This window comes from Podarcis erhardii (genome assembly GCF_964252035.2).
Source record: "Podarcis erhardii genome assembly, chromosome: 12".
Lineage (NCBI taxonomy): Eukaryota > Metazoa > Chordata > Lepidosauria > Squamata > Lacertidae > Podarcis > Podarcis erhardii.
In genome coordinates, this window is record NC_138513.1 from 767,692 (window position 1) to 781,237 (window position 13,546).

The following is a 13,546-nucleotide window of genomic DNA, read 5'->3' on the forward strand; positions in this document are numbered from 1 at the left end:
CCTTGCATCTTGCAGGTTGGTGACACAAGAATGCAAGAGAATCTGGTCAGGGATCAAAGGGATCCCCTGAATTTTCCCACCTGCAGGGAGGAGGTGAGGCTGGCATGAAACTCAGGCAGTTTCCAAGGTGCCAAGTTTTGATTTATCACTATTCTATTTGTACAATTTATAAACTGCCTAGTCAGAATTGCTTTTAAGGAATAGAGCAGTTTTGAGAATGAAATGTTCTCCTCCTCCTCCTCCTCCTCCTCCTCCTCCTACTTCTCCTTCTTCTTGTCTCTCATTCTCTCATCCTCATTTCTAAGTAAAGAAGTTTTGAGATCCTGGACTCATATTGTGCCTAAGCCACTGGTCACCCTGGACAAAACATCCCCCCCACTTGACCCCCATTTTTCCTTCTGAATAAGAGCTGGGGAATGTGTACAGCCCCCCTTTGAAGGAGCCAAGCCCCTGGGGGGAAAGCACAGGCAAAACATTTGCAGCAACTTCCCAGTATTTCACAAATTTGGGGGGAGGGAGATTCATTTCCCCCCCTCTGTTTTATTCTCCGGAGTACCTCTACACTCCTGGATTGGAGAACAAATCTCCATATCTTTATTGTATAATAGTCAGGAAAGGGTTGGATACAAATGCAATAAGATAATTTAATAGAGACTAATCTTTGTGGATAATATTTTGTTATCATTCACCTGTGAAGAGGGTTTGAGTCTTTTAAATTGGTCCATTCATTGCAGCGACACATTTTCGTTCTACTGGCACATCTTCTCCTTCCTGTTCACCATCCAGGAGATCAGCCAGGATCTCAGGCTCTTACCCAACACCACCCTTGGCTACAACCTCTATGAGAACTATTTTGATGCCAGGATGACTTCAGATGCCATGCTAGAGCTGCTTGCAGGCAGCGGAAGAAACATTCCCAATTATCGCTGCGGAGAAGAGAATCCCCTTCTGGCTGTTCTTGGAAGGAGTGATTCTGACATCTCAAAGGAGATTTCCACCATGTCAGGCATCTACAAAATCCCACAGGTATGAATGGGACAGGGGGCATGGAGGGACAGAGACTGAAACTCTACTTTCTCCTGGGGGGCGTTAAGGGGGGAAACCCTGAGCTATGTGCTGGCCATCAGGCCAAGGCTTCTCCCACCTGCCTTGCCCCACCTTCCAGCCCTGAGCTGCTGCCATGGACATTATCTGCATGCGTCTTTTAGTGAACTGAATCAGGAGAAAGTTCATGAGTCATGCGGTGGGGAGACTGGGTGCATGAATTCAAGAGTGCTCGGTTCATTTCTGGTTGCTGGTTTGTTGAGGGTGTTAATATTATTCCATAGATTATACATACTGTGGTATTTTGTTGATCTTATAATGTTACTGTTATGTACTGTGTTGAATAGCATCCAAACTGCAGCAGTCTGATTGGTCCTAGAACAATAGGATCCAAAAGGCAGCAGTCTGATTGGTCCTAGAACAATAGGATTCAGAATGCAGCAGTCTGAGCGGGGGACCCCTAAAATCACGGGCGCGGAAGCTCGTGAGCAAGGAGACTCGGCGGGCACCTTTGCACCCCCCGGTATTGCGAAAGAGCCTTTTTAAAGGCTCCGGAGCGGCATCGGGTGTGAGTGCGGTGCTGAGAGTCGCAACCCAGCCTGCGGAGTGAAGCCGCGTCGCCATTGACGGAGAGCGCCGATTCCTTCCTGAAACTACAATTCGACAGTAACACCCGTGAGTAAGAACAACCTTTGAAGTATTAACGGGACTAAATTTTCAATTTGGCTGAAAACGGGCAAGGCATTAAATCAAGGAAGTCTGCCTCCCAAAACTGCACGATCTGACAAGCAACAGAAAATCAAGCTGCATTTAAATGTAAAATTCTTTTTACTAACTCAACCCGACATCGAAAGCGACCTTCCCCCCCCCCTGGGCAGGAGGTGGGGGGATGAGAAAATAGACCAACATCAACCTGCTTTAGACAATATTAAGAAAACCCCCTCACCGCCAGTCTCCCCTGGCAAGGGCTGCCGGAGTTACACTGTATCGCCTGAATAGAGGGACCTGTCAAAAGCTGTCAAAAATTGAACTGTGGATATAAAGGACTTTATCTGATACAAAATACTGACTTTGGCTTGCTGGGAACATTATAGCACCCCTAATTGATATAAAAGGGGTCTAGGTGGAACTGTTGGATTACTTTGTTACATGCCTAAAGCTTCCTTGTAACTTTGAGAGACCAGACTTGTTTTACTGCCTCTAGAGGGGAAGAGTGACATTGTTTCAGTGTTCCATTGAAGGGAAACAGTGGGATTTTCCACTCTAAAAACCTTTCCTGTGAGAACGACCTTGGCTATGAGCAAGCAGCCAGAGGAAATATCAACAAGATCTAAAACTAAACAAGCTCAGGCAGAGTAAAAGAACCAACTGACATTGCTAACTTATCATTTGGACTTGATTCACTATCGGCTGAAGAACAACTCAGTGGTGCGGTTGGAGGAACAGATACCCATCAATAAAGATGTCCCTGCAGCTTTTAAGCTGGAATTGTAATGGCCTGAACCTTCCCCGAAAAAGGAAACAAGTTTTTCATATCTTAAAGAAAGAACAATTGGACTTAATATGCCTTCAAGAAACACACATTGCAAGGGTACATAGGAAGCTCCTTATAAATAGAAGATTAGGCCTTGAATTTATATCATCGGACAAAGTTAAAAAAAGAGGCGTTGTGATGTATATCAAAGAAAGACTGGCTCCTAAAATGATATTTAAAGATGAGCAAGGAAGATATCTGGCAGTGGAAATTCAACTACAAGGGGGAAAACTTTTAATAATAGGAGTGTATGCTCCCAACGAAGGGAAGGCGGAATTCTTCAAGAAGCTGCATGAGACTCTAACAGACTTTATGGACTATAAAATCGTGATGATGGGCGATATGAATGGAGTAGTCTCCACGAACATGGATAAAGCACAAAGACTTGTGATATCTAAGGATGGGAGACTACCAAAGACCTTCTTTGAAATGACTGACACCATGGACCTTATAGATATCTGGAGAACAAGGAACCCTCTAGAAAGAGAGGGAACCTTCTTCTCTGAAGCAAAATTGACATGGACTAGAATTGACCAAATTTGGATTTCCAGTAATCTGGCATCAAGAGTGAAAAAAACAGAAATCTGCCCTAAAACATGCTCCGACCATAATGCTGTGAAGATGGAAATGAGATTAACAACAGCGGGAACATTCAGATGGAGAATGAATGACACCCTCTTAAGAGATGAAGAAATCTATCAGAAGGCCCAAAAAACATTAAAAGATTATTTTGAAATAAATCTAAGAACAGAAGTGGAGAAGAGAATAATTTGGGATGCAAGCAAAGCCGTGATGCGCGGTTTCCTTATTCAACAGAATTCTTTGAAGAAGAAAAGGCAAAAGGAGAAGGAAGAGAAAATACTAGATAAGATGAAAGAAGCAGAGAAAAAATTGAGATCTAATCCAAAGTCACAACAAATTTTGAGAGAAATAAAATACTATCAGATGCAATATATGGAACTGATGAATCAGGAAATAGAATGGAAAATAAGACAGATGAAACAAAAGACCTTTGAATCAGCAGATAAATGCGGGAAACTGCTAGCATGGCAATTGAAAAAAAGACAAAAACTGAACACCGTGACATCCCTTGAAGAAGAGGGGAAAATTATTACCAGACCAAATGAAATAAGCAATTGCTTTCAGAGTTTCTTCAAGAAACTGTATACTCAAGGGCCAAAAGATGAACAAAAGATAGAGGAATTTATTGGAAAATATGGACTATCAAGAATTCCAGAACAAAGTAGAAGGATCCTAAATGGGAGAATAACAGAACAAGAAATAGAGGGTGCCATTCAGAATATGAAAGTGGGGAAATCACCAGGACCAGACGGTTTAACGGCAAGATATTATAAAATGTTAAAAGACTGGTTAATCCAACCGTTAAAAGAGGTTTGTAATCAAATTCTAGAAGGGAAAAGGGCTCCTGAATCGTGGAAAGAGGCATTCATCTCACTTATACCGAAGACAGAGACTGGGAAAAACCAGGTTAAAAACTACCGGCCTATATCCTTACTAAATGTGGATTACAAAATTTTTGCAGACATTTTGGCAAAAAGATTTAAAGGAATTCTAGCAGGGGAGATTCATAAGGACCAAGCAGGCTTTCTCCCAGGAAGACATATCTCGAGTAATGTGAGGAACATTTTAGACATTTTGGAATTGTTGGAAAGAGAGATTAACAGAAAAGCAGTTTTGATCTTTGTGGACGCGGAGAAAGCCTTTGACAATATTTGTTGGAGTTTTATGAGGAAGAATCTCCATGGGATGGGGGTAGGCCAGGGATTTGAAAACGGTATTGGTGCGATATATTCTGAACAAAAAGCTAAACTGATAGTGAATGGTATGGTTATGGACGAAATCTCAATAGAAAAAGGGACACGACAGGGATGCCCGATATCCCCCCTTCTTTTTATATCGGTCCTGGAGGTTTTATTAAATATGATTCGAGTGGACCCGCTGGTTAAAGGGATTCAGGTCGGAGTGAAATCCTATAAATTAAGGGCATATGCAGATGATCTGGTGTTAACACTGCAACAGCCAGATGAGAGTACTAAAAGAGTATTAGAACTAATTGAAGTTTTTGGTCAAGTGGCAGGGTTTAAACTGAATAAGCAAAAAACGAAAGTTTTGGGGGAAAATTTGACATTGGAAGAGAAAGATAGATTCCAGAGTGTAACTGGTTTGGAAATAGTAAAGAAAGTGAAATATCTGGGGGTGGATGTAACATCAAAAAATATTAATTTATTTAAGGACAATTATGAAAAATGTTGGACAGAAGTTAAAAAAGATCTAGACACATGGTCGAGGCTGAAACTTTCCTTGCTAGGCCGTATTGCTGTTATTAAAATGAATGTATTGCCAAGAGTGCTGTTTTTGTTTCAAACATTACAAATTCTGGACAAGGTGGAGTGCCTCAGAGGATGGCAAAAAGATATTTCTAAATTTGTCTGGCAGGGCAAAAAGCCAAGAATTAAATTTAAGATTTTAACAGATGCGAAAGATAGAGGGGGTTTTGCCCTGCCGGACTTAAGGCTTTACTACGAGGCAGCAGCTTTCTGCTGGCTGAAATCATGGCTACTTCTTGAGGACACAGATATCTTGGATCTAGAAGGATATGACAATAATTTAGGTTGGCATGCGTATTTATGGTATGACAAGGTAAAAGTACACAAGAGTTTCAAAAACCATATTGTCAGAAAGGCGCTGTATAATGTTTGGATTAGATATAAGGATTTATTAGAAAGTAAAACCCCCAGATGGTTATCACCAATGGAAGCAAAGGCAGTTAAAAGACTCAACATGGACTCCGACTGGTTAAAATACTCGGAAATTTTGGAACATGATGGTGATAAATATAAACTTAAGAGCTACGAGAAGCTAAAGTCAAAAGTCCGAGACTGGTTGCATTATCATCAGATAAATGAAGTATTTAAGCAAGACAGGAAGATAGGCTTTCAGAGTGAGAGGTCTAAGTTAGAAACAGAGCTATTAGATTCCAATACTAAGAATCTTTCTAGAATGTATAATCTACTGCTGAAATGGAATGTACAGGATGAAACGGTAAAATCAGCAATGATTAAGTGGGCGCAAGATGTAGGTCATGATATTATGTTTGCTGACTGGGAACAGTTATGGACCACCGGCATGAAATTTACGGCATGTTCTGCCTTGAAAGAAAACATAATGAAAATGATCTATAGGTGGTACATGACCCCAGTCAAGCTGGCTAAGATCTATCATCTGCCTGACAATAAATGTTGGAAATGTAAAGAGTCTGAAGGAACCTTCTATCACCTTTGGTGGACCTGCCCAAAGATTAAGGCCTACTGGGAAATGATCTATAATGAAATTAAGAAAGTCCTTAAGTGGACATTTCCTAAGAAACCAGAGGCCTTTCTCTTGGGTATGGTGGGCCAATTGGTACCAAAGAAGGATAGGACTTTTTTTATGTACGCCACTACAGCAGCAAGAATACTACTAGCAAAGTATTGGAAGTTGCAAGAACTACCCACTCTGGAAGAATGGCAAACGAAGGTGATTGAATATATGGGACTGGCAGAGATGACCGGCAGAATCCGTGACCAGAGGAAGGAGGCGGTGGAGGAGGACTGGAAGAAATTTAAAGTGTATCTTGAGAATTGTTGTCAAATTAAGGACTGAAAAGATGTCGAGGGGTAAGAAATAAAGATTTACAGCTGTAAACTATAAACCATAGGGAAGAAGTTTTAAGGAGGTGATATGTAAAAATTGACTGAAGGGTTGCTAGAGAGAATTGTGAAATAAGGGTGCAGAACAGGAGAGGTATGGGGAAGTCTTCAAGTTTGTATGATCTGTGTTTTTTCTTTTTCTATGTTGTATTGTTATTTTTTCTTGTTATGTTTATGTTGTTATGTTTATGTTGTGAAAACTTAATAAAAATTATTATAAAAAAAAAAACAGAATGCAGCAGTCTGATTGGTCCTAGAACAATGCAGCAGTATGATTGGTTGGCAGGAACCGCCCAATCATGCTCCAGATTGAAGTGAATCCACAACCTGATTGGCTTACAGTAGAATTCCGGAATTAGCCAATCATCTGCAGCCCATTGTGTAAATAATGTATATAAAGCAGATACTTTGAGGGGACTTTCATTCATTCCTCCTCACCACTATGAGCTGAATAAAGAGAATGAAATCACTTTGCGACTGAAATCACTTAGTTCAGTTACTTTTGTTGAAATTGTACTGTTGTTTTGTTAAGAGTGTCTTATAAAAAGTAATTGTTTTACTGAGGATTTGTAAATTATTCTATATGAATTATGTTGCATTTGTGATGTTCTATCACGTTTTTGCTGTTCATGAGCCGCTTTGTGGTTTTTGTGAATGAAAAGCAGCACAGAAATATAATAAATGAAATGTAATCCAACACTCTTTTTTGAAGGTACTGAGCCTTTTCCTACTTGGCCCCCACCTGACAGGGAGGGAGCTGAGAGGCAAAGTACCGGCAAGGGGAACCAGGCAGGCAGGGAACGTTTTTATCCCTTCACTTCTTAATATCAAACGAAAGAGACAGAGAACCACAAAGTATGTTCCCTCCAGGCTGGAGCTGTTGCCCAGTGTGCCCACTCCTCCTTGCCCCAGCTTGCATATCAGACCCCTCCTGCTGCCTATGGTGGTGGCCAAGGGACCCCTTCTGCCTCTGGGTCCCAAGGGACCTAGTCTCAACTGGCTCCGATCTTGTCTCCACTGCATCTGACTCCTGTCTCTCTTCAGGGCTGGTGGATCTGCCACCTTGCCCTTCTTCCTCACCTTCCAACATTCCCCAGCTCTTTTCTTCTTCTGGGCTGTGTCCTCTTCCCACCACCACAAACCTGGCTCCATGCTGTCTTCCTCTGCCCCCTCCCTGGAAGACTCTTGAGGGTCTCCACCTCTTCTTCTCATCTGAACAGTTCCTGACACCACCAGCTGTTTCGGAATAAAGCTCCCATTGGCCCCACCAGCATAATTTATATCAATCATTTCAGATTACTAAATATCTGCTCCCTTCCTGAAAGCAAAACAATTACTCTTTCCTTTCCTCACCAGCTCAGTTATGGCTTCACAGCCCAGGTTCTTGAAGATAAAACACAGTTCCCTTTCCTCTACCAGATGCTCCCCAAAGAGGAAAGTCAGTACCAAGGGATTGTGGAGTTGCTCCTCCATTTCGGATGGACGTGGGTTGGCCTCTTGGCTGCAGACAATGACAGTGGAGAAAAGTTCGTGAGGACTATGACACCTCTGATGATCAGAAATGGGATCTGCATTGCCTTCTCAAAAATATATACAGAAGAGGATTTATTTGAACTAATGGACCCAAGTGAAGCTGTTATCAACAGGAGACAAGTTGGGGTATTTGTTTGCTATGTAACTGATACAAAGGAAATTTTCTTAATAATGGAAATATGTATGAGTATTGAGGAATATTGGAAGAAGGAAATACCGGGAACAGTCTGGATCACAACTGCTTTCCAGGACATCAACATTAGCTTGACTTTCTCTCCTAGGTACATCCAGTACATTCAAGGTTCTCTCTCTTTTGCAGTTAAGACCAGGATAAGGAGCACCAAACATGGTTATGATGAATCAGTGTTCCGTAATTTTTTCCTTTTTTGGAGTGTAGCATTTCACTGTTCATATTCCAAGCATGTTTTATCCCCGAAAGGCCGGATAAGATGCAGAGAGAAGGAGGAACGGGAGTCTTTGCCCCAAGAGGAGATTGAGAGCGCTCTGTCTGGAGACAGCTATGCCACTTACATCAATGTCCAAGCTGCAGCCCAGGCCTTGAATGCTGCGTTTTCATCTAGACCATGGCGGATGCTGATGGTGGGAGAAGGAGCCCAACGGGAACAGGGAAGGCTTCAGCCATGGCAGGTATTTCCTTCGGCATTTAGAATGGTTATGTAAATTATGTGAATATTTGGAACTGGCCAAATTGATGGATATAATAAGATTAAAGCCAATGAATCCAGAAAAGAAGGAATGGAAGTGCTTGAATGATTATTTAGAAAGACAAGGTTCTAACGTAAAAATTTGGCTGTGTCTAGAATGACCTCGTGAATGGAAAAGGGGAAACATATATATATGCATATCTATATATTAAGATGCAAATAATACTGAAATACAGATAAAACATGAAATAAAATATGAAATGTGAAAGGAAGTGTTGTAAGAGTGATGGAAGTCTATTACTATTATTATTGTGTAAAATAGTGTTTATTGTATTGAAATATACTTTTCTTTATTCTTTTACTGTCTACTTTTCTTTTTTCTTTTCTTTCTTTTTTCTTTTTTCCTTTTATTTATATTATTATTTATGTATAGTTTGGTATTGATGTATTTACATTGCAATAAAAATTCTAATAAAAAAATAGGGAAAAAATGATTTTATTGTGTTTCGTATTGATCTTATTTATTATTTGCATTAATCTTATTCTGCAAAGCTCCTTGCTCCAAGTGAGGAAAAATAAAATGCTGCTGTTTTCCCTGTCATTCCAGCTCCACCCTTTCTTAAAAGAAATCCAGTGTTTGAATACCTCCAGGGGCACAATATGTTTGGATGAGAATTGGGAGCTGCCTCCTGACTTTGATATTATGAATTGGGTGATGTTTCCCAATAAGTCTCGTGCTCTAGTGAAGATTGGCAGTACAAGGAGAGAGGCATCTCCTGCCATCAAGTTTACCATCAACCCAGAAGCCATTGAGTGGCCTAAGAAGTTCCACAAGGTAGGGGATGTTACCCAGGAAGAAGGCTAGGAGATCCTGCTCGTCCTCTTCCTGGAGCCTCTTTTGCCAAATGGCCTTAGAAGGGGGACCAATGGTGCTCTTTCCACCCAGCTTCAGCTGCCAGCGCTGCTCCTTCTTGCCACAGCAGCTGAGAGGGGAGAGGAATCTGGAGCCTCAAGAATGCGCTAGCGCCCAGGCATCCTGAGAAAAGGCAGACTATGTTTCCCAGCCAGGTCCCTCTCAGTCCACCTGGGGAGGAAAGAAAGCAGCACCCAGCCCTCTTTCCTTCTCCTCTTCTCTTCTCCCTTCCTCCCCCCCCCCTCTCTCCTTCCCACACCTTCCACACACCCCAGCATCAAAGGAGGCTGGCGTGTGCACCCTGTGGTTTGACATGTGGGAGAATCCTAAGTTTGACAAAACCACATTAGAGATCTAAACAGCCAATTGGTACAATAAAACCTCAAATATTTAATACTTCTCTGTATAGGACTGCCTTCTAAAAGTCAGCTAGTTACTTATTTCCTTGACATCCCATGGGAGGTTGTTCCACATGGAAGTCGCCACCAATGAGAAGGCCCTCTGCCTGGTTCCCTGTAACCTCACTGCTCACAGGGAGGGAACCGCCAGAAGGCCCTTGGAGCTGGAACTCAGGGTCAGGGCTGGATAAAGGGGAAGGAGACACACCTTCAAGCGTACAGGGCCAAGTTTGTTTAGGGCTTTAAGATCAGCACCAACATTTTGAATTGTATATAAACGTGTGATATAAAACTTGCATGAACAAACGAACAAAGAGATGCTTCTGTGCAAGAAGTGGACAGGGTCAGGGGGACAAGAGATCATTTGCAAACTGTCAAAATTCACCTTCTCCGCCCGCCCTATCATTTTTATTGATTCTCCATGCACCTTCTTATCTTCATGGTTAGGCCGTGCCTCGTTCCAGGTGCAGCAAAATATGTCAACCTGGATTTGCAAAGGTGGTTCCAGAAGGAAAGCCTGTTTGCTGCTATGCTTGTGATCCTTGTGCGGAAGGAACCATGTCCAACCAAGAAGGTGGGTGAGAAGGATTACAAGAGAGGAAGCATTCTTGCCCTTTGCAAAAAAGGAACAAAGAATTGCTTGCCCCTCTTTACCTCTTTACACATTCTTATTTCCGGGGCACAGGGGGTCATGGATGTAAGAGATGCTGAAGCCACTCTTTTCCTCTTCCTCAGATGCAGAACGTTGCACCAAATGCCCAGAAGATCAGCATCCAAACAAGGACAGAGATCAATGTGTCTCCAAGATTATCACCTTCCTGGCTTATGAAGAACATCTGGGGATCACCTTAGCTTCCATTGTCCTCTTCTTATCTTCTACAGCAGGCATTGTGTTAGGAATCTTCATTAAATACAAAGAAACCCCAATAGTCAAAGCCAACAACCGGGACCTCTCCTACATCCTGCTCGCCTCCCTTCTGCTTTCCTGTTTGTCCTCCTTCCTCTTCATTGGGCAACCAAGAATAGCGACCTGCCTTCTCCGACAAACGGCCTTCAGCATCATCTTCTCCGTTGCTGTTTCTTCTCTCTTGGCCAAGACCATCACGGTGGTGCTGGCCTTCCTGGCCACAAGGCCAGGGAACAGGGTGAGGAGATGGCTAGGGAAGACTCTGGCCAACTCCATTGTCATCTCCTGTTCTGGGGGGCAAGTTCTCATCTGCACCATCTGGCTGGGCTCTTCTCCCCCATTCCCAGAGCCCGACATGCACTCCCAGGTGGAAGAGATCATCCTGCAATGCAACGAAGGCTCTGTGGCCATGTTTTATGTTGCCCTCGGCTACCTGGGCTTCCTGGCTGCCATCTGCTTCACGGTGGCTTTCCTAGCCAGGAAGCTGCCTGGGTCCTTCAACGAAGCCAAGCTGATCACCTTCAGCATGCTGGTCTTCTGCAGTGTTTGGGTGTCTTTTGTGCCCACCTACCTGAGCACCAAGGGCAAGTACATGGTGGCCGTGCAGATCTTCTCTATGTTGGCCTCCAGTGCTGGGCTTCTGGGCTGCATCTTCCTCCCCAAGTGCTACGTTATTGTGCTGAGGCCTGATCTGAATACAAAGGAGCACCTGGGAACAAGGACTTAAGATGGCATCGGATTTGTATAGTATTCCATGTTGATTCTACCCAACACTGCAGAAAGGAAACACACATAGTTGTTTTTAGATTAATGCTCCATCAATAAAATCTCTCTTCATTTTGCATAAGTCATGAATGATGAAAATGAACCTATAATAACTGCCACGACTACAAGCTCTTGGACTGAAGATCTTTTTCACAGGCTGATTCCAACAAGATACCTTAAACGTCATGTTGTTGTTTCTGCTCCTGATCCTCATCTGGGTCATCCTGGCTGGTTCTGGAGGACAGTATGGATTTGGATCAGTTGTATGCAGAAGGGCATAGTTCAGAGGCTGCGGAGGGAAAAGCTGGGGAAGATTGGAAGAGGAAGAAGGAGGAGGAGGAGGAGGAGGAGGAGGAGGAGAGAGACAGCTGACAGACTCAGTGTCTTTGGAAAGCATTCCTGACCCCCGCCCCGCCCCTTTTCACAAGACAAGACAGGCATTGAGGATAGTAGAACAGAGAGCTCAGCTGCAGAAGGCTCAGATTGGCCAACACAGAATAGGGGAGGCAAAGTTGGGGGGACTTGACTTTGAGCAAGGCCATTTCTAGAGAGAGACCACATTCCTTTGTCTCTCGTTGTGATTATTGAATAAACTAATGGGTAAGAACTCTCCTTTTTTTAGCTGCTTCTTTGCTGCCAATGAATCTGATCTCCCAAAGCCTGACTCATTTTCATCTTCTGTCTGAAATGATGGGGGGAACCAGCTGGGGAACCATTCAACAGGGCAGAAGGCTGAGAGCCTGGGGAGAGGCGGTGGGACAACGATGGGAGGTCAGAGCGAGAAGACTGGGGGAAAGAGGGGTCAGAAGCTGAGAAGGTAACAGGGCTTAGTGAGCGGGGAGAGTCTGTGGAGAGGGCAGTCAGTCCAGAATCAGAGGCCGAAGCTGAAGCAGGAGGGAGGGAAGGGGGAGGCCAAGAGGCAGAGGCGAGTCAGGCTCCCCCTCCTGCAGCCACAAACTCCCCTCCCTCCTGGTCTCTCAGAACCAGAAGAGGCAGGAAAAGGGTGGAGAAGAGAAGAACGTCACACAAGCGCAGTCTCTGCTTGCTTGGGAAAAACCCTGGAGAAGAGCGGACTTATGCAACTCCAGGACATGAGCTGCCCTGACCCTTTGCCAAGTCTGTGAAGATCTCCATTGCCTCAAGGACTTCTTCCTGAGAGATGGATTGGTTTAGGTACTGCCTGTGCTCATCTGGCACTGGCTGAAAACCTACCTCTGAAAAATAATTGTGTATTAATTTTTGAGGCAGGTTGTCAGATGAGTGCATCTATCCTCTGAATCGCTTGCTGAGTCATTCAATACTGTCCCTTCAGGTTGCAAACCTCAGTAATTTGAGTTCTGTTTCTCGGTTTGTTGACGCTAGGGTGACACACCTCCCCCCAAAACCCCCAAGAAGAGCACTGGGGTGTCTTGGGGTCCTGCAGCTCACAAACAGAGCTAGAAGATTTATTATTAATATTGAGCTATCAAAATTTAATAGTACAGACTTATTATATTGAATATAAAAATGATTTGGATGTGAATGGATGTAAAGATCTGAATATATAATTGCTACAAATTATATTCGTGAATAAGGTGGGGGAGGGGAGGGGTAAAATTGAAAGTACTGGTTTTCCTCTACTGAACCTGGAGGAAAGTCTCTGACAAAGTACTGATAAAGCTGAAAATAACACTATTAGTGGTGGGGAAAGGCTTCTTGTTCTGAAAGCAAACCCTAGAGGAAGCTGGGAAATGGGAAGAGTCCCCCCCCCCCCCGCTCTAAACTAGAAATGGCAGAGGAAAAAATCCATATGTTAAAAGGAACCAGCCAGGCCATAATTCAAAAGAACATAAGAGATGAATTGCATGATTTTCTTTTAGATATGAAAATAGAACTGTTTGATCAGATAAAAGAAGATGTTAACAGAGCAGTTTCTTAAATTTGCAAAAAATAATAATTTCCTTGCAGTGGCCGTGACACAATTAAAAACGGCAAATACACAAACCACCAAGGTGGAAACGGTAGAGAGACGAGACACAAGGAAAATACAAGGGAAAGTAAGGGGAGTTCAAGACAAAAATGGTATTATATGTGAAAT

General features: G+C 43.1%; 1 protein-coding gene across 1 annotated transcript; it reads left to right on the top strand.

The window, feature by feature from the left end:
- Positions 1-557: 557 nt before the first annotated feature.
- Positions 558-12,689, top strand: LOC309325919 (vomeronasal type-2 receptor 26-like). Its single transcript, XM_081834298.1, has 5 exons — positions 558-1,026; positions 7,645-8,469; positions 9,094-9,321; positions 10,245-10,371; positions 10,533-12,689. The coding sequence occupies exons 1-5, from the start codon at positions 865-867 to the stop codon at positions 11,429-11,431; spliced, it is 2,241 nt and encodes a 746-aa protein (XP_081690424.1). The 5' UTR covers positions 558-864; the 3' UTR covers positions 11,432-12,689.
- The last annotated feature ends 857 nt before the right edge of the window (positions 12,690-13,546 follow it).